Source organism: Ahaetulla prasina, chromosome 2 (assembly GCF_028640845.1).
Source record: "Ahaetulla prasina isolate Xishuangbanna chromosome 2, ASM2864084v1, whole genome shotgun sequence".
Taxonomy (NCBI): Eukaryota; Metazoa; Chordata; class Lepidosauria; order Squamata; family Colubridae; genus Ahaetulla; species Ahaetulla prasina.
In genome coordinates this window covers 195,840,847-195,863,027 of record NC_080540.1, presented here as the reverse complement: position 1 = coordinate 195,863,027, position 22,181 = coordinate 195,840,847, and the positions used below count along the sequence as shown (strand labels likewise).

At 35.0% G+C, this 22,181-nt stretch overlaps 2 protein-coding genes across 3 annotated transcripts; one reads left to right on the top strand and one right to left on the bottom strand.

Annotated features, from left to right (window-relative positions):
* Positions 1–939: 939 nt before the first annotated feature.
* LEPROTL1 (leptin receptor overlapping transcript like 1) lies at positions 940–10,081 on the bottom strand. 2 transcript variants are annotated; one of them, XM_058171464.1, is made up of 4 exons: positions 9,833–10,081; positions 5,858–5,933; positions 4,225–4,411; positions 940–3,628 (listed from the first exon to the last, which is right to left on the bottom strand). In XM_058171464.1, exons 1-4 carry the CDS (start codon positions 9,846–9,848, stop codon positions 3,512–3,514), a joined length of 396 nt encoding a protein of 131 aa, XP_058027447.1. In that variant the 5' UTR covers positions 9,849–10,081; the 3' UTR covers positions 940–3,511. The 2 variants fall into 2 exon arrangements, with proteins under 2 accessions (XP_058027447.1, XP_058027446.1); XM_058171463.1 differs by lacking the exon at positions 5,858–5,933 and adding an exon at positions 5,439–5,514 and having other exon boundaries at positions 9,833–10,052.
* Positions 10,082–13,138: 3,057 nt separating this feature from the next.
* On the top strand, positions 13,139–21,958 carry SARAF (store-operated calcium entry associated regulatory factor). Its single transcript, XM_058171076.1, has 6 exons — positions 13,139–13,792; positions 14,962–15,140; positions 15,582–15,963; positions 16,440–16,539; positions 17,902–18,038; positions 21,875–21,958. The coding sequence occupies exons 1-6, from the start codon at positions 13,708–13,710 to the stop codon at positions 21,898–21,900; spliced, it is 909 nt and encodes a 302-aa protein (XP_058027059.1). The 5' UTR covers positions 13,139–13,707; the 3' UTR covers positions 21,901–21,958.
* The last annotated feature ends 223 nt before the right edge of the window (positions 21,959–22,181 follow it).

Genomic DNA, 22,181 nt, shown 5'->3' with positions numbered 1-22,181 from the left:
TTTCTTTATTTTCTTTTACTTTACTCTTTGTTCCTTGCACTTTTAACTTTCTCTTTGGTTTATTTTTCTTAGTTTATATTCGTTTGTATTAGTTTTTATCTTTTTAAAAAAAATCAAATTCTATACACACGTGCCGTTTTTTTCCTCCAGCACTGAAATAACAAAATAAACCTAATTAAATTCAAGACTGCAGACCTATGTAGTTGTATTCTCCTACTGCTATGTTACCATAATAAACAAAATGAATACAGTGAATGAAGCCAAATGAATTTTCCAGCCATTTAGAATTTGGTCATCACATTTTCATGTGATGAAAGGAATTTGAAAAACATAACATACCCAGTCACCAGCTTTAATCTTTTTTTCAAGCCTAAATTGCAGGATCCAGATTAAAATTAAAATTACCAGGGTAGTTTGCATGTTGGCTTTTTCTTCCCTCCATTTTTATCTGCTTTAGGAAGTATTCTTGCCAAAAGAAGTAGTGGGACATGGTTCAGATAAGAGATAAGTTGTATTTCATTCCTTTTTTCCCTACCTTAGGTTTAAATGGCTCATTACAGCAATTTTTGTTTATTAATTTAAAACATTTGTATATCAGTTCCCACTTAAAACACCTCAGTGTTTTCTGTTTGTTTTATTTTTAAAAAATTTAAACTTAAAAGGAAATGCTAATGATCTTTACAAATGCTATTCCAAATCTGACTAATATGCCACACACTGGTAGCAGAATTGGAATTATTGAATGTAGCATTATATTTACTAGTACATATATGACCAACAGTAATCTTAAAATAAATTCCTTTCTGCTAAAGAATGAAGCAGTTTTTTCTTATAATAATATAATAATAATAATAATATTTTAATTTATAGATGTAAACTTTTATAAGTTTATAAAAAAACTTATTGCTAAGAGATATTAATTAAAAATCCAAAACCATCTGATATTTAAATTGTTTATTGTTTTTTCATCAAAATTTCTGCCTGTAGGATGGCAATGCTTCTCAGTGCATATTACACGGGAAAAGACATATGTCTCAAATATCTTAACACCTGATAATGGGAGGCAGCAGTATGTCTAATAGGCTCTAGCCACAATGCTGCCCAAAATTATTAAAACGACAAACATTACTATAAAATATAATAGAGTGGGCACTCTCGAAGAGTAGCCTGTCATCATAAAGCAAGAGTATTACAGGAAAAATGAGAACCCATCTTGATACAATACAGGATTGGGGAATCAAAATGAGTTCATATCTGTCTATATGATGGCTAAGACTAGTCCACCATCAGTGCAGTGCAGTGAGTTTCAGGGATGTGATTCCATTAATCTTAATATCATGCAGCAGAAGTTGCATATGGTTCCTAAGACTGCTACGGTTCAGACATTTAAAAGTTGGACTGGGATGTAAATAACTGCAGGCTTTGCAAATTACACTTGTACTTGCCCATTTTCTGTCTTTAAATCTCAGGAAAAAAATATTTTTGAAGATTCAATACATTACAGATAAAACTAATAATTATCAGGCTTTAGAGATCATTCTCTATCTGAAATCTGTATCATATAGTTTTAAAAGAGGGGCATAGGAATCCTTGTGTTTTTATATAATGCTGCACTGATAACTACTACAGTCTGTGTAACATTCACTTTATCTTATGAAGTCTGCAAACGTAGGCCATGATTCAACTCTACTTCTCCAGTCTGAGTTCTGTCAGTAGAAAGAGATCAGCAAATTGTCTTCTTCCCTCCTTTCTCTTCAAGCCAAATATTGCTGTGCCCCAAGCGCTATTTGTAATTGAACATCTGTGCACAGTAACTTTACATGCATTCACCTGTCTCTTACACCATGGATCTGATACACTGTGAAACACGTACATCTACTGAGCAGCCAAGGAGAGAGGAGACAAGGCACTCTGGACTGGGCTGATAGTGGAAAGGACTATGTCAATAGCATTGTTTTAAAAAAGGGACTATGTTTAAATGACTATATCAAATCTTGCCTAGTTTGCATAAAATAACATGCAAGCATAGACAGAGACACTTGGGTATCTTATTAAGGAGTTACCAGGAAAGCATGACTACAAAATAATTATATCTACAAAACATGGTAATTTATGGTTAGTAGAAACAAAAAAACCCAAGTGGCATGGAACAGATATCCAATATTGCAAATTACATGTGTTATATTTTAACAGAACTACACTTTTGATCTAACATTTAATACATTAGTGCATAAACTAAAACATTAACAGAATTACTATAAAATGTTCATAGTCAAAGATTTGCAATACAGCCAAGCTCTGACTGTATATGTATGCAGTAATTAGTCTTCCAGGTAAATGGTTATCTACAGTGGAAATGTTTATCTACATTTGAAAAACCTTTTTATACCATGTACAAAGTAAAAAACGGGGGAGCAGAAACTATCTTTTTATACTTTGTGGTAATAAGTACAAGTGAATAGTAAAGGAGCAGGACCACTTATTTCCACATGCCTGGTGCAGGGTTTCCTTCTGCTGGTTGTAACCATACTCAGTAGTTTCATTACACTTTCCTTTGGTAAAACATAAAAAACAATTGATATTGAATGTTGAATCACATAATACATAAACACAGAATTTTCAGAAAGGCTTTAAAAATGAACATTAAATGTTCTGTCTTCTACTCCTCAATAAAAATTAAAATTCCATCTCCCCCTCCCCCTTCAGATAATCAAAACTAAAAACTGTCAAAATATTTGTACAATGGACAAACTTTTAAAATAATGAACACTTAGATACTCCACTATCATCAAAAGTTTGCTCATTCTGATTTAAATGGAATTAATGGAAATGGAACTTTTTCAGCCACAGTCATAATAAAAAAAACCTACCAGCCAGCTGCTGTGAATGCTTTTCATTCTTTTCCAAAATCCCACAACAAAATGCATAACTGCTCTGAACTTCAGCTTTCCAGAATTATACTTATTTTCAGAGAAGAATTCGAGTACTGAACATATGCTTAATTCTCTGATTAAAATCAACAGGCCATATGCAAAATTCTCTGCATAACCATAATCTTTGCTGAATTCAGGAGCTACTTCCAAACCTGTGCTTATGACCCAGTCAAAAATTTCATACTTTTGACTGGATTGGGCCATTCTTGGTTTTTTCTTTCTTACATGGTTTCATAACCACACATCAGTTTTAAAATAATCAATGGTGAAAAGTTTGACTTTATATTTAAACACCGCTATCATCTTCTTTAAAAAAGATACATTTTAAACATCACATTTAACCATTTTGTTCTCACATCAAAATAAAGTATTAAAATAAAACCGCATCAACCTGTTTACCGGTAAATCAAGCAAAATGTTAATGTTCTTTTGTGAAAAGAGAAGAAAAGTGGCTACCGAGTGTCCTACCCCAGGTCCCCTCTGTGAAAACAGTACATTCACTTTATTGCCCATTCTTTCTTGAGTATGGATGGCCACTGAATGACATGAGATGTTGATAGTTCTCACTCCAGCTCTTTTCACCACTGTTGCCAGCTGAAATCATCATTGCTGCCAAAAACCAAGAAAAACCCTAGGATGGTAGCAAATATGACTGTGTTTCCTGTGAGGACAAGTGCGCAGGCACCCCACTTAATCTATGGAAAAAGGAAAACAAGTTTTACAAGTAGTTCTATTTAATGCAATTTTTAAATTACAGTATTTTTTAACACTTAGACTTAAGTTGCCTAGTCGGAAAGCAAGCAACTTGGTATCCTCTGAATTTCAATACCCTCAAACTATTTTTTCCAGTTGTGCCCAACGTCCATTGACTGCATGTTATGTAACAAAGGGTATGTAAAATAAGGAACTTTCAATGTTTTTTTTCCCATCAACACTTAATGACAGTTTGCATGTGTTAACAAACTCTTGTTAACTTGTGATTTGTAGGCTCTGCATCTTGTCTCAAAGGTGTTTTTTCAAAAGGCAGCTGAACTGTTTTGTCCTTGAGAAAGACGTTTAATTTCTCATTCAAGAAGCTTCATCGGTTCTGGATCAATGAAGCATCTTGAATGAGAAGCAAAATGTTTTCCTCAAGGAAAAAACAGTCCAGTTGCCTTTTGAAAAAAAAAACACACACCTTTGAGATAACTGTGACCTGGATAACTGGGAATCTCCACAGACTTCTGTATCTTATTCTGAATGCAAGTATCAAACATTAAAGGGAAACTGTTAAAAAGAAAGAATTACTAACCAGTTCTGCTCTGGCAAATACAATTGGCAGTCCAAATGCTGAAACAACAATGCCTGTTGTAAGAAATATGGCAAGTTCCTTGCAAGCATTACTTGTAGCATCTGTATCTTCAACAACTCTTCTTGCTATGCAGTATGGAATTGGAGAGAGGGTGTAGAAGAACAAAACAAACAGTGGCCAATATTTGCTGAAAGTAAATAAAAAAGCATGTTTTTCTTTTATAGATATTCTTTCACTTACATTTGCTTCAAAAATCATACTACTCTTATGTAAATATTTTATCTATTTTCCTATTGAGTGTGCATGTGTATGTGTGAAAAAACTTAACATTTATCTTGTTTTGTCCAATTTTAAAAATACTTTTTCTTATGACAGTCAAAAATACCACACAAAGACAATACACAGCATGATGTATGTAACAGATGGCTAGGGACAGGACTCTCCACCTATATTGCTAATTAAGTTGTAGTAGCTTTTTGGAATAGGTTCTCTGTAGGTGAAGAATCCCCAGGTAGTACTGTGCAGAGAGCACAACCAAGAAATTGAACAGACAGATATTGGCAGGCAAGTGTGATACATCATGTTAGCCTGAAATCTAATCAGAACATAGTCCTTTAAGTGTCCGCCAATCAGAACAGGACAAGTGATTAATTAAAGGTAGTCAGAATAAAATATTGTACTTCCAAATACTAAAACAGACTGAAATTCTGTTGTCACTTTTACTGTAAGTCTTGAAAAGATGTGTTTGTTACATGCCAGTCTGGAAGATAGTGGTACCTTGATACTCAACTGTTTTGAAACTTACTGAATTTGGTATTCAATGCATTTTGATGTGAACATTTTGTCCTGGTACTCACCATTTGTTTGGTACTCAATGCACAAGCTAGAACTTTCGGTGTCAGCTGCCTTAGATTCATTACATTATTCCTTATGGGAAAAATGTGTTTGGTACTCATGGTACCTCTCAGAGCCAATTAACAATGAGTACCAAGGTACTACTTTAGTTTAGGCTGAAAAGCAGTAAACACAAACAAAACAAAACAATAATTTCATAGAATGTTTAAAATGGCTATTCTTAGCTTGGAAAATCTGCCTTCTTTTATTCTCTCCCAGAATCACAGGGCTGCTGGACCTTTATTGAAATCAGCACAGGTGTTCTCTGTTTATTTAATTTTATAAACTGCAAGAAAAAAACAGGAAATATTGTGTAATACCTGTAATCTGGAAGGGCACAACCAAGCATCAGGAACATTAGTCCAACAGCTCCTCCAAAAGACAAGCTGATTAAAGCTGTAAAGGTAGATGTAAACCCTTGTCAGTTACAAAACTATGGTTTTGCTTCAATAAACACTAAATGTAGGAAAAAGAGAAATCAATATTTTGGGGGTTTTTTGAACACATTACTTCTTGTTCAATTATTGTGCATAATTAAAATACAGAACACTTATATTTTTACCATAAAAACTCCAATCAACTTGGAAGAAAAAGTGAAACATTCAATGTAAAATACACTTATCTTAATTTATATATATATATATATATATATATATATATATATATATATATATATTTTATAAATTATATTATAAATTTTATAAACTGCAAGAAAAAAACAGGAAATATTGTGTAATACCTGTAATCTGGAAGGGCACAACCAAGCATCAGGAACATTAGTCCAACAGCTCCTCCAAAAGACAAGCTGATTAAAGCTGTAAAGGTAGATGTAAACCCTTGTCAGTTACAAAACTATGGTTTTGCTTCAATAAACACTAAATGTAGGAAAAAGAGAAATCAATATTTTGGGGTTTTTTTGAACACATTACTTCTTGTTCAATTATTGTGCATAATTAAAATACAGAACACTTATATTTTTACCATAAAAACTCCAATCAACTTGGAAGAAAAAGTGAAACATTCAATGTAAAATACTCTTATCTTAATTTATATATATATAAATTTATACATTTATAAATTTTCTATATTACATTTATGTTCATATATGATTCCATAAAATGAAAAAGAGCTTATATATGCATGTTTATGCTTTGTAACAATATGGCACTGCTATTGATAACTGATTTTCTGACTATTCCTTTTTTTAATTTATCTCTTTCTGCCAAGTTGCCACAGGTTTTATGGTTATTTATATTATTGCTGCAGATTTTCAAGAGGACATTAATAGTTTTTTTTGTTTTTTTTTACATTTATATCCCGCCCTTCTCCGAAGACTCAGGGCGGCTTACATTGTGTAAGGCAATAGTCTCATCCTATTTGTATATTTATATACAAAGTCAACTTATTGCCCCCACAACAATCTGGGTCCTCATTTTACCTACCTTATAAAGGATGGAAGGCTGAGTCAACCTTGGGCCTGGTGGGACTCGAGCCTGCAGTAATTGCAAGCAGCTGTGTTTAATAACAGGCTGTCTAACAGCCTGAGCCACACCGCGGCCCTAGTAGTGTATTAATAGTGTATTAATTGATATTGCATTAAGTATTGTGAACACAGGAAAATTTAAAAAACTTTCCACTTATGTTAAAAAGACTTTATAGGAAATACCTGAAACATCTTTGTATTGCTGTTATAAAGATAGGAGGTCAAGGTATATTGAGAAAAACTGAATTGCCTTTGTAAATTTATAGAGGAAGCAAGATCCCGGAGCCAGTAACATTTATGTGACTAATCTCTGAGGTAAGGATTGTATTTTGTTTTAGTCACATTAACTGTAACCTTGCTGATTGATAATCAAATATTTATGATCAGTTTTACTTTAATGTTTCTCCTTCCTCTTCCTATTTTCCTCACAACAATCTTGTAAATTGGGTTAGGTTGAGAGAGAGTCACTGGCTCAGTCACACAACCAGCTTTCATGTGTAAGGCAGGATTAGAATACATGGTCTCCTGGTTTCTAGCCTGGTGCCTTAATCACTAGACCAAAGATTATTATTATTTTTTGCCAAAATATGCTCATTCAAATGTCTGATGTATTTCCACTCACTTTGTAGCATCCAATTCCCACCAGCTTTAAAACTGGTCTCTAGTAACTTTTGCCTGGTACAATTATGTCACTCCTGACTAAAGTTCTTTTGCCAAAACAGCCTTTTCCTCTTTGAACAATAAACATCTGACAAGATACATTGCGTGATAAGATGAATTTAAAGGCATTACTTCAATAATCTTTATAATTCAGTGAAGTAGCTTAGTATTTAAATAATAATAAACAATATATGCTTATATAGACCCTTGGGAAGGACTCAATAGATGAATAAAAATGCCAAATCCAGTCTAAACATCTGGATGACTGTGTGACAAACCATAACAATACCTTTAATGCCATTGAACAGATAGATAGATTCTTAAATAGGGTTCAATAAAATGGATAAAAATGCCAAATCCAGCCTTAACATCTAGCTGATTGTGCAACCAACCAAATATGATGATGTATATGAAAGCTCAGTTAAAAAAATTAGCAGCTGTGATTTCATGTTGTTGTGTATATATAATAGGCTCATAACACACTGGATATAACTGTTACTGAAAAGAGGAAAATGTGGCTAATTGATGTGGCAATACCAGGGGATAGTAGCAGACAAAGAACTGGAGAAAAACACAAAGTATCAAGATCTGAAAATTGAAATATTATGGCATAAACTGGCCTTGGTGGTCCCAGTAGTTATTGATAGACTGGATGCCATATCAAAAACTTTTTGGCAGCACTTGGTAAATTTGTGCACTAACAAAATTTCCATTTGTCAATTACAATTGCTGCTTGCAAGTGCACATATAGGATGTCAATACATTACAACAGCCTAGGTTCTTGGGAAGAACTCAATGCATATGAAGATCAAAACCAGTTAAGAACTGGCAGCTTCCACTGTATATTTTATTATGGTTGGTTGCACAGTCAGCCAGGTGTTTAGATTGGATTTGGCATTTTTATCCAGCTATCAAATACTTCACAAGGGCCTGGGATACGCAGATGTTGATGTCTGCTGATGTTAAAGGTATCATAGCAGGATGCAAGGTGTTCCAAGTAAAGCTGCCCTTTCAAATTGACCAATGGTTATTTTGTCAATAGTTGTTTTGGGATTTCATTACTATTACTATTGGCATTTTACTTTCTTTTGTCACAATCATTTTATTTCAATTTGCGTATTTCAGTATTTTGTGATTTTCTCCAATTCTTTCTATTCTATTCTGCTATCTTCAGGTTCTGCCATGTACATTAACCAAACATCATCATCATCATCATCATCATCATTATCATTATCATTATTATTATTATTATTATTATTATTATTATTATTATTATTATTATTATTATTATTATTATTATTATTATTATTAACAGCATCTCAACTTGTCACATTGTTATTTTTATGGTCCTCCTTGTAATATTCCCCTAAATTGCTATGGAGCATACACATTTCAGCCTTTTTCCATGCATACATGGAAAATAAAAATATAAAATACCCACAAATACTGCTATGGGTATTCATTGATATGGTTAATGATTGAAACACATCAAACAAAGATAAACATGATAGATAGATAGATAGATAGATAGATAGATAGATAGATAGATAGATAGATAGATAGATAGATAGACAGATAAATAGATAAATTAAATGTACAGTAGTGCTATCTTTTTACTCTTGTTTTTAATACAAAATAGATATTTCTATCAAACCGATCTGTAAAAGATATGCAGTCCCAACATATACATACAGTACTTATTTAGAATTATTAGAGATTTCCGAATAGAGAAAAACTCCACAAGAGTACTGGTATTAAGTCTATTTCATAAAGAGTAATATGCATTGCATTGATCTACTGTGTCAGGATTTTATCAGACTGTATTCTCTTCCTGCCAGGCTTATCCCACTAAAAATCAGTTTCATCTTAAGAAGGCTGCAAGAATGAGTACATCAGGATCTACATTCAGACAGACGACTGCACTCGAATATTGCTGGAGAGCATGAATTTAGTGAAGCCTGGTGGAGCCTAAGATTTCATTCCCGTCCTAATTTCCGCCCAACGTCTATCTGACACTCATAGATCTCTGCAGCCGGAAGTTTTATGCAAGCCGCCAGGACTAATAATCACGTATATTTATCTGCATAGAGGACAGGAAGGCCTGGAGGAACGTTGTCCATGGGGTCGCGATGGGTCGGACACGACTTCGCAACTAAACAAAATTTATCTGCAACACAGCCATCTAGAGCTGCCGTCCTAGACCTAATAGCCTGAAAGTTGAGTCCAGTGAAAAGCACAGGCCTCACTGTGCTTGTCAAGGCTGCCCTGCGGCGGTTGCCTAGTCAAGCTGCGCCCAGCCCCGTCTCTGATCGGGCAGAGGTAGGGAAAAGGAGACAATAGGGGGCTCTCCACAGGCCCTCTTTCAAACCTCAGCGGCGCAGCCATTGCACCGGGGCAGGCTACGTTGTCATGGAAACACAGCGCCCCCCCAACATTGCCGGCGTGCGTCATCGTCGGGGGGGGGGACGTCCCTCCCCTCCACCAACGGCCTGATCTGGGTGGGGGGATCCGGTCCCCAAGTAGCTCCCCTCCTCCCCGTTCCCTTCCCCGAAATCAACCCAACAAGGCTACCTTTGATGCCGGCCATGGTCCTGCTACAGTATTACTTCGGCCAGGCCGCTCCCAACCAACACCAAGGGGAAGGAACGCGGCTAGACAAGCCCCGGAAGTGCGCGCTCGAGACAAGGGCGATGCTTCCGACGAATCGCGATCTCTGAAACGGCGGACGTAACTTCGGGACATAAAGCAAAAGCTTCATATTTGTATCCTGTTTTCCTTCCCCAGAGAAGAACTATTTTCCGAAACAGCAGAAAAACCTTGGGACATTAGCGGACGGATCTAGTTGCTGCCGCCTCCACTCGGCAACAAAAGTCGCGAGTGATAATACAACCAGAACCTATTTATCTATGGAAATTCTCAGTCATCCAGGTCACGGTTATCCCAAAAGTGCTTTTTCATGAGGCAACTGGACTTTCTGCTTTTTTCTTTCGCTTCTCATCCAAGAAGCTTCTTCAGCTCAAAGCAGGAGGCAAATGACCAGCTATCTGCAAGGAATAATATAAATCCTTACATTCCCCACTATCCTGTCAAAGCTGAAGAAGCTTCTTGGATGAGAAGCGAAATGTCTTCAAAGAAAAAAAGAAAGTCCAGTTGCCTCTTGAAAAAGCACTTTTGGGACAAGAACCTATTTACCATGATTAAAACAAAATGTAGGGAGAAAAAAACCCTAAAAAAATAAGGAAGACCCATTGATTATGTGCCATCAAGTTGTTTTCAACTCGTAGTGACCACGTAAATTTGGTTCATGACAATCTGTCTCTTAACTTGTTCTTTCAAGACTTCCAATGGATCACTCATTGACACTGTAATAAAGTCCATCCACTGCTGGTTGTCTTCTCTTTCTTTCCATCTTTGTTAACATTAAAGATTTTTGATTTCAGTACAAAGTTAATTAGGTATTTAAATTTTACTGAATTTTGACTCTATAGAGACATATTGCTCCATTTTCTTCTGGCTTTTTTCAGCTCTTGCCTTTTTAAAATCTTTTAGGATCTGAGATGGTTGGACAAAATATCCAAAAATAATTGTGGAAAGTTTATTTACTATTATTGAACTGTAAGAGTGATTTCATCAGTGATTTGCTATATATCAATGCACTTGTACAGTTGCAGTCATTGTATAAATGGCCTGAATGGTTAAAGGTTTTTTTCTGCTTTTTTATTGCAAAACAATGAATTAGCACAATTAAGATAACACCCAGATATTGCTGAATAGAAGTTATGGTAGATCCACCAGTTTACTTTGCAGACACAAGATGATGCCAGAATTACTTTTATAATTACTTCTGTTAATCTTCCCAACCTAATATTTTTTTGTCTGTTCTGAAAGCCTGATTAATTGTACAAGCACATATATCTATTTTATCTAGAAAATTCCAGATTCAGCAATTATTTAGAATACTGCTTATTCTTCTTTATTACTGATTCTAATTGGTCTAGAAAGCAAAAAAAATTGGGGGTTTATCTATAGAGATTCAGTATACAGAAATAATTTTCATATTTTAATAATCTAAGTGTTGTATGTTCAGAAATAACTGCTAAGAAAATATTAAGATTTGTTTTGAGAAATTATCAATGTTATGTAAATATACTACTCAAAATAGTAAAATACTGAAAATTGTTGTGATTAAAGGAGAGCAGCTTTAAAAAAAAATAATATAAGAATTCTATAGTCCCATCTACTCTACCATTCTGTGTCACACAAAATATGGCCAGGTGCATTCAGGAAGCTCACAAGAAATAATAATCTTACATGGATGCCCCAAACAGTGAACATTTTAGTAACCAATTGTCTGTCATGGGTATGTAGTGTATTTGGGGTAGTCTCTTTGTCTCTCTTAGTTTAACCCACCTCATAGGTGGCTATTTTGCAAAACATAAAAGACAGGAACATTAGATATAAATGCTGTGCCTTAAAGTTGATTAAACTAAAGGTAGGACAAAGATTAAATATTAGTCTTTCGTTAGTATGTTTGGTCCCCTTTGAAATCCATCCAAATTGGTGATGTTCACCACAATGGCAACAAATCCCACCATTTAATTCTATTAAATAAAAATCATTTATCAACCTAAAATTCATTTCGTTTCTAAGGATAATCCCAAATTCTTACTTTGTAACAGAAATCACCATATAAATGGTATAACTCATAATTTAGAGTAAAATAAACAGTGAAGATATAGTTATTTATTTTTAAGAGCTTCAAACCCAACTTTGTAACATCTACTGCGAAGCCTTAAAATTATGCATGTATTGAAAAATGTTAAGCAAAACAAAAATACATACCATGGGACTAAATTGGAAGGCAATATATATCATATCTATTTTTAAAAGAATCAGTTCCCTCTTATGTGAACTGAATTTTCTGCTTGCAATAACTACCATATTACATTTCAAATCATAGTAGCAATTTTCATGACACACAAATTAAAAAGCTTGGATAACTGTCATTTTATTCCAGGTAGTTTCCATTTCAGCTTCAGAGGACACATCAAGCAGGACACCTGGTTAAATTAAGGCAAGTACAGTTTTTATGATAGTTTCAAAAAATTTACTAGGGCTATGGGGTCTGGGATAGAAACATTCAGATAACTAGATGTCAGCAAACAAATTCACAAAATCCTAACTTGTTGCTTTCATCTAATGATTATCTCAGTTTTCAGTCAGTTTGGCCTAGTGGTTAAGGCACTAGGCTAAAAATCAGGTGACTGTGAGTTCTAGTCCCACGTTGTTACTCATGAAATTTGCCTCTGTCTTTCAACTCATGACATCAGACTTTGGGTGATAAGTGGACCTTCATTTGTGCTAGGAAGATCTTTATTTTTTCAGAAGTCCAAAAAGCTCAATTATGCTTACACTAGTTGCAAGTGAATATGCATACCTCAGATTAAAAACAGCAATAATCTGATCCCACTTAATCCTAGGTTTAATTGTAAGGGCAACAATGATGTTCACTAATGGCTTTTAATTATAACTAGCTGTTAATACTATACTTTGGTTTTGTCATTTGCGCTTTTTTGTATCCTGGTCAGACGGTGTTAGAATTGGACTGATTATAAAGACTGCAATATAAATAAGAAATATGCTTTAAAATGCAATGTTCTTTTATTCAGAAGTAATATATTACACGATGGGAAGCATTTCAAAGTATATAGCTTTTGTTCATTTAGCAAACTGAAATTGAGCAGTTGTTAAAAAAAGTACAAGACCGATTTTTCCTAGGTATTTAGCAATCTTAACATCGCAACCTTTATAGAAATCTTACACTTGACTCTGGTTGTGGCTAATTTTTCTGCCACGAAGCATTTGATAATTTAAGAAGTTGCAAGATTTTCTTGTTTGTGTAGAGAGAACAACCTAGAATACATTTAGAAAAACCAGCTCGTTTTCAGAAGCGCAACACAGATTTGTTTATTTATACAATCGCCCATCGCTGCAGAAGTGACTCTGAGCTGCATCCAATACTCTTTGAAGTCGAAGTCATTCTTTGCTGCCGGCGACTCACCGCAAGAGGACAAACTGACGCTAATCATCCATTAACAACTCCATTGGTTATTCTGAGCTTACATAGATTTTGTTGTTATGCTGACTTTCCTGGGCGGCGCCCGTGAGCCAATAGGATGGCTGGGTGAGAGCGAGGCTTTCCTACCATTCCATTGTCCTGAGAAGATTTCCTTCCGCTCAGCACTAACTCTTAGCGCGGACCGAACTCCGCTTCCCTGGAGATGGCTCCGCCGGGCCTCATTGCCAGCTGACGAAACGGTTGCTCGTCTTTAGAAAGGCAATTCGAAGAGCCAATCAGTGTCGGCCAGGGCGGAGCCTCGAGGCCCGTTGCCATAGGCGGAAAAGGCTGGCGCCCTGGCGCTTTGTTTCTCAGTCAAAGGGCTAAAATGGAGGCGTCTGTGGGGGGGCTTCTTTTGCCGCTGTTGGTGGTGCTGACGGGAACGTCTTTAGCGATGGGCTGGGAGCAGCCGGGTAAGGCGACGAACGGACTCGCAGACTCTTTAGGAAGCCTGCCTCTTGGTTCACGACGGTCGGGGAGGAATCGTGGCTCTCCGCGTCAGTGACTTGACGCTGGTGTCTCTGGTTTTCGCCCCGGAAACAGCATCTTTTCTGGGGGAGTGAGGGCCATTTCCTGACAGCTTTTTATGGGGAAAGTGCGATGTACAGACGGGCGTCGGCCTTATTAGGAAGACATTTTAGAAGCCATTTGTAGCAATTGTCAGTCGTAACCAAACGCTGCAGGTTTCTTCGACGACAGTGGTTGGGTTCAGATGTCCCATTCATCCGTGAACACCTCACTGCCACGTGTTTTAACAGAATTAAATATTTCAGGCCACCATTGCAGGGGATGTTGATTCACTGATGTCCGCCTTTTTGTTTTTATTTGTACTCTGTTGTGCGCTCCCCAGAATCAATAGGTTTATCACAGGTTATTACAGGTGTGAATGATGTGAGCTTGACCTAGTGCGATGTGTAAATATGGTCACTGAGATGTGTAAAAAGTGATTTAGGGCAGGGGTCTCCAACCTTGGTCCCTTTAAGACTTGTGGACTTCAACTCCCAGAGTTCCTCAGCCAGCTTTGCTGGCTGAGGGATTCTGGGATTTGAAGTCCACAAGTCTTAAAGGGGCCAAGGTTGGAGACCCCTGATTTAGGGTTTCGCCAATACTGTTCTTGTGGTTTATTCTGTAAAATAGATTTGAAAGAAACCATGATTTGTGGGAATCCAGTTACTATTGGGATTTTTTTCCTAAATAATTGCATAGGACATTGGGGAGCAAATTGAAACTCTTTATTCATAAATTCTTGAATATTATATACTAAAGAGACAGGGAGAGGTACCTATATATTGCTTGTGAAGTTCTGAAAACTTGTGGTTGACTAATTGATAAAATGGGATAATTGGTGAACAAATAAAGCAACATTAATTAGAGCGCATAGATGTTAACTTTAATCTTAGATATATTCTTTATTAAAGCACCTTTTGAGATTACTACTTCTATGTAATCAAAATATACAACCTAACAAGACTTATTCTGAGAAATTCTTTATTGGCATTAATAAACTCACAAAATCCTAAAATATGTATTTATTATCTTGTATAGTTTTTCTAAATCTACTACATAATTTATATTCTGTCAGAGAGAGTTCTATTGCGGGAAGTCCAAGCCCTGACACTGAACCGGGGAAAGTACACAAATTATCGCAGAACATCTCCAGTGCCCCAGTTGCAATGTACCGGAGGCTCCGCTGGATGTACAGCATATAACCCTGAGGTTGTTCAGTGTTACAACAAAGGTTGGGATGGCTACGATGTGCAGGTATATTTCTTTGTATGAAGGAGTATATGTTATCTTGTGGAGTGTATTTGTATAAATGTAAAATTAATTAAATGGCTGGCTTTTGAAGACAGAAGAACAATTATATCTGTAAGGCAAAACTGACAAACTCCAGGAGGATGCAATGAGTTAAAAATAAAAATGGGGCTGCAACATTGCCAACAGCAGAAAAAATTAAAGTAAATCCATATTCCTTCTGAACAATTTTAACAAGTTTGTCATTTAGCATTCTTGTCTGGCAGTATTTTCATGTGCATTCTTTCAAGCTCTGTTAGAGTTTTAAAGCTTATTTGTGAGTTTAATTAGAGCTTTTTGGAGAAAAGTTGTATTTTAATAAAATTACTAAAAACATATCCATTTTAAGTTAAAGTTCAATTTTGTTATATATGTCATTGTAGAAAAATGATTCTCTTTTATTTTCAGTGGGAATGTAAAGCACATTTGGATGCCTCATATCGCTTTGGAAAAATTGAAGTAAGCTGTGAAGGCTACGATTACCCAGATGACCCTTTCATTTTAAAAGGATCATGTGGCTTGGAATACACTTTAGAGTTAACTAAGGAAGGACAACAAAAAGCTAACACCTTTTCTGGGACATATTATTCTGCAACTTCTCATGAGTCATTTGGTTCTGGAATTGGAGTGATCCTGGTAATATTATTTGTTGTTTTTGTTTTTGGCATCTACAAGCTATTCCTCTGTGATAACCGACAACATAATTTCCCTAATGATGATGCACATTCAGGATCATATGGGCAAAGTTATCAAAGCCCACCTCCGCCAGGATTTAAATCAAATTACACAGGTAAATCTCTTCATCACAACAAAAACATTTATTTATTAGTAACATTGATAGGTAATCTACTTTTCGAATTCTAGGAAGTTCATTCATTGTTAATTATCATTGTTAATGGGGTCACAATTTTCTACAGAATTTTGTGTCATGTCTAGCCTCTGTTCTTGTTTATATAGTTGGCAGAAATTTCAAACATGATTAAAATGAGAACTCCTTGTGTTTCTGAGTTGGTCCTTTAGTATAAAGTCTAGAAAATATACCTTTTAGAAAATAAGGGTATAAAAGTGATAACCTATAGTCTGTTTCTCCAGTAAAATCAATAGTTCCATAGTATTAAAAAGCAATGTTTGATTTAAAACTTGGGAGAGCTGGTAAGACTCTTCAATTATCTGCTTAGGTAGCCCATTTATATATATATTTAATTATAAAAACTTGGATCACAAAGATTATTTGATCTAAATCAATATAATTTTATTTAAATTAAGGAGCTGCTAGTGGGTCCAGCTATGATTCCAATTCAGGGCCAGGTTTCTGGACTGGATTAGGTACCGGAGGACTTCTTGGATACTTGATTGGCAACCGAAGGTAATCTTGTCTTCCCTTGCAACAATCTTAATTGGCAGAAAGGGAATTGCTTCTCCCAAAGAAAATACTTTTTCTTTCATACTAGTAATACCATCAGTTGTAAACATGGAATGTTTTGTTTACATGTTGATTTTTAAAATAACAATAGATCATGAATGTTTTGAGAAACAGATATCCATTCATCACTACTGCAGTCAGCATTAATGGGTAACGTCAGATACAAAGGTGAATTGGTGACCTAGCTGTCTACACCATCCTTATTTTAGGATAAGAATTTTTTGCCTATTAAAGTTTTTTAATAGTTGTCCAATTGGCAGGTATCTCTACGAATTTTTTTAAAATAACTGAAAAACACTGAAGAAGCAGGTTGTTTGTCAGAATGCATGAAATTCAAAACCTGGCAGTAAATGGTGATAAATGGATTGATTTGTAAAATAAAGAAAACAGCTGTCATTGACTCATGCAATACACTTTCAGTTATGCCTTGTAATTGCTTAATATTGCATCATTAGGGAAGAAACTCCTGCAGTGATGTTAAAAATACAACCTGCAGTTTCCAGAGAACAAAGATATAAACAGATGTCAATTTTAAGGTCACTACTTCAGTAGTGCCTGTTTTTCAAATCACAGGTTTTTCTAAACCCTTGTTTTTGTCTTTCTTTTAATAATAATGGTTATAATGGAAAAGAGTGTCAGTATTTTAATAAATATAAGAATTAAGGCTTAATTTGGTTATTTTTATGTTATTAAATAGATTCTCACTTCTCTATATTTTACTTTTGTCTCCAAAATTTCACGTCTTTCCTATTAACTATTTCTTTTCCACACTGAATTTTGCTTTTATAACTTATTTTCAAAGTTTTCTGTCTCTAATTTCCCTCCTCCCCGCCCCCCGTTTTTCACTGATAATTCTCCTGTATATTCTTCCAAAACCACTGGATTCTGACTGTATTATTTTTAATGGACTTTTTAAAAGTTTTTTTAGCTTTTTGCATATATTATGCAGCTTGTATGACTTTTGTACTGAATTTGTATGATGTTCTGACCACATTTTTAAAATTAGAAATATTGTTAAGTTTTTTCTAATAGTAATACATACCTTAATGGTAAATCAATGTGTTTCTTGCAAATATTCCTTATTAAATAGAAATAGAACTAAAACTTACTGAAGAGATATCCTCAGTTTGTTGGAATAATTGAATATATTCCAATTATTTACATATTTGTTCTATGATTGCTTGCTGATTGCTAAAGAGCAACTTTGCCTTAAATGGCCTTCTACTTCTTTTCTAGATTATTTATCTATTAAAATTTTAATTTTGTACACATGCAAAAACACTAAAACTAAACATTTTCTTCTAGGTCACCTTCAGATCACAGGTATTCTCCTTATTATAGCACGTGGGCTGGTCCATCTGCTCCACCTCCATTTACTGGTTCATTTGGCAATTCACATAGCTGTTCATCCTCTTACAGTTCAGAAACAAAACCTACCTCTGGTAAGATATAAACCGTGTTGTCCTTAATTTTTGAGTTAACTGTGCCTGATAGCAGCAACTTTCCAATTTAAAAAATACTATTGAAAAGAGTTGGATTTGGATCAATAATAGCAAATTTTGGTTTATACGCTTTATTTAATTGTTTTTCATGCTTTTATATTTATGCTTTTATGCCATTGTAAGCTGCCCAGAGTCTGGATCACTCTGGATAATTAGACAGGTGGCACATAAATTTAATAAATAAACCTTTCCCACTGTTTTAATCAGACTTATATCTAGTTCTCAAGGTGGTAGGGGATCTACATCTGGTCTGTAAATCTTTTCTTTGTTTTGAAATGGAAATAAAGTATGAAACCGGTTTAAGTACTTTATTATATGAATACATAATTCATTCCCATATATAAATGTTTGGAGTACAGCTGGAGTACAATATCAGCTTCAAAAAGTATCCTATATTTAGTTAATTGTGAAGAAAATCAGTTAACAATGACTTTCTTCAGATGAAACTCTGCCATTACTATGGTCTGTTTCGGGGTGGGGAGCATTATTTTGTTTGCTGCTAAAATTTTTAGGCTGTGTTGAATTGTAAGTTTCAAAAGTGATGAGTAAAAGGGAGATCAGGATCTACTAATAGATCTTTGGATGATTTTAAGTACATAATTGAATAATAATTAAGTAGTTTAAGAACAGAAAGATTTAAGAACTCTACTGCTTCTTTGATATCTCAGAAGTAGATTTGCACAGATATACAAATCATCCTGTAGACCAGGATTTTCCAAACTGAGGTATATCTCCCTTGTGGATGTGCAGACAAAGTCCAAGGGAAGTGCAAGTAACCTTTCAATTGTACATTGTTTAATAAATTCACTTTTCCCAAAGTTTCATGGTATTCTTTTCATTGTTCATTTGTGTTCATTGTAATGTTTGAAGTTTTAGAGGAGGTGTGCACATTAAGAATACACAAAGTAGATGTGATGGCAAAAAGTTTAGGAACTCCTAGTTAGAGAATGGAGCTTGGTTCATAAAGTAGTCATCTCCAACAAGCAGTGATTGCTTGGAAGTTGATTTTTGTGATTGGATCTTAGACAGAGGATCTAGTATATATATACCTGTAGTACCTGAAATTTCCCAGTGCAAAATTTTAGACAGCTTGGGATGTATTACTAGGACTTAGCAATTTTGAGTGGCCGGTAAACAATTCATAATTGGAGGCTCTTACATCTACTGCCAGCTGGCTGGGAGATCTTTTAAGTATTCTCTACAAGAATGAAGAGAATGAGATTCAAGGCAGAGAAACTAAGGAATTTATTTTGTTCTCAGAGGAGCAGTTATCTGAAGAAAAGGGATTTTATGCAACTAGTTTCAGGTTTCAAGGGTAAACTTAGAAAATTCTGGTAATATAAAGGTTGGCAGGCAAGGTTTAATCATATGGAGATTGGTTTTTATTTATTTATTTTATTTATTTATTTTATTTTATTTTTATACCGCCCTTCTCCCGAAGGACTCAGGGCGGTGTACAGGCATAATAAAACCGACAATACAATATACAAGTTTAAAATACGATTTAAAAAACTTATTTAAATTAGCCCAGTAATTAAAATTTACCATATTAAAAAACCCCGTTTAAAATTAATAAAATTTAACATTAAAATCCCAGTTTAAGCCGGTTTTTATTTCTGTTTAGTGCAGTTTGCTCAATTTTTCCATTTTTGTATTTGCTTCAATCCACTATTTTTCTTGTTTGGTTAGACTATTTACAGATTATTAAATGCTAGTTTTAGAATGCAGATCTCACCCTTGTGTAATTGCTACAGTTAAACTATTCTCTCAATATTTTTTGCTTTTATTGAAATAAAAATATTTTCTTTTATTACTCTTGTCTTGCAGGTTTTTTATAGCCCCCATCCTGGCAGTGTTTTAATGATTTCTAAAAATCTGGTTCTGTCTCCAGGCCCTAGGTTAGAATATGTGTTAGATAGATCCCTTGTGGAACCCTTTCAGCTGTTAAGTGATTATTTTCTCTGGACTTTTTTTTAATGGATTATATAATCTATAGTTTTATGGTGCCTACTGTTGTATCTTTTAAACCACCCAGAATCATGCAGATTGGGTCAGCTTACAAATTTGGTAAATAATAAATAAATGCTTAGGTCTGCATTTGTTTATTCTGCAACCATTCATATAAAACTTACTGGAGGAGAGGGATTTCATCCAACTTCAACTCCTACCCTCAAAACGACGCTATAGAGCACTGCACACCAGAACAACTAGACACAAGAACAGTTTTTTCCCGAAGGCCATCACTCTGCTAAACAAATAATTCCCTCAACACTGTCAGACTATTTACTGAATCTGCACTACTATTAATCGTTTCATAGCTCCCATCACCAATCTCCTTCCACTTATGACTGTATGACTATAACTTGTTGCTGGCAATCCTTATGATTTATATTGATATATTGATCATCAATTGTGTTGTAAATGTTGTACCTTGATGAACGTATCTTTTCTTTTATGTACACTGAGAGCATATGCACCAAGACAAATTCCTTGTGTGTCCAATCACACTTGGCCAATAAATTCTATTCTATATTCTGCCTCATCCAGATTTCAGATTTGAGCACATCTCCCCATTCAAGAAAGTCCTCGATTAGGACCACAGTTAAGCTCAAAATTTCCATTGCTAAACAAGAGAGTTGTTAAATGAGTTGTGCCATATTTTATGACCTTTTTGCCACAATTGTTAAGCAAATCACTGGAACCATTAAGTGAATCATGAGGTGGTTAAGAGAATCTGGCCTCCCCCATTGACTTTGCTTGTCAGAAGCCACCTGGGAAGGTTACAGATGTTGATCACATGACCCTGGGACAGTGCAATTTTGATCACATGGCCATGGGAATGCTTCAATCATTGTAAGTGTGAAAAATGGTCATAAGTCATTTTTTTCAGTGTTGTTGTTACTTCATACAATCACTAAATGAATGGTTGTACATTGAGGACTAGCTCTAGTGGCAGATAACTGTTTTCCTAATGGAATTCTATTACCTGGCATTATAGTCAAACCCAAGAATTCAGCTAGTAGGGGAAAAAAAGGGTGGGGGATTTACCTGACAAACTAGTGCAGGTGTTGATTGTATCTTTGGCAGGGCTGATATACTTCTGCAGTCATATTCTCCTCCATCTACAAATAGATGGACTCTTAAGTCTTGAGTAGGATTGCATATGTAGGATTGCACTCTTATATAAATTACAGTGCAAGACATTTTAATCATTGAGCCATTTCCTAGATAATAACATTTCACATTTAAACAAAAGATGTATTTCAATAATGCTAAATAGGATTAGGGTTTGGATGATCTGATAAACTATATTGTGTCCTAAATCAGCAGTAGAATCTTCTGGTTGCATAGTATAAAGTAGAGATTAACAATGCACCCACATCTTAAATGCTTTAAACAAAAATAATTTCCTCCCCCCAGATGAAATTCACAAATATTCTTACTTGAGGACTTCAAAGATTTGGGGGCTAGTGTGCTGAAATGTTGCAAGATTTAGCAATCTCATATTTCAGTCATTTTTAATTGAAGGCTTGAGCCCCTGTGCTATCTTGCAAAATTATACTAAATTCCTTAGTGCCTAAACAGGCTATCAGACTTTACCATACAAAAATGAAGGCACTGTCTGATTTGCTCTGCTCCTTCCTTGGTTAAATATTTTTGTAAACTCACAGAGCTGAATGCATTTATCTCTTTTATTATTTCATTATTCAGAGTATTTTAGAATTCGCTATTGATTAATAATAGCTTTTTTCTGTTTCTCCATCTCTTTTTCTTAGGCTTTGGAGGTACAAAAAGAAGATGAAGTTTACTTTCACTCTACCTAAGCAAGTGAATAAAGCAACAATTTGGCAATTCTGAAATGTGTCTTAGCCTGCTTGCTAGACTTATAAAATTTTAACTGTATATATTTGTAACTCTGCATCTCTATAAAATATTGCTAAATTTATTTTGGAACAGTAGCTTTTAACAAAATGGGGAAGCTTCTCAAGTAATTTCTAACACGGACCTGTGTTCTATAGAAAAGGGAAGATAATAGGTAGATAACTGCAATCTAGTGCCTTTCAGATGGATTGGAGTATCTCT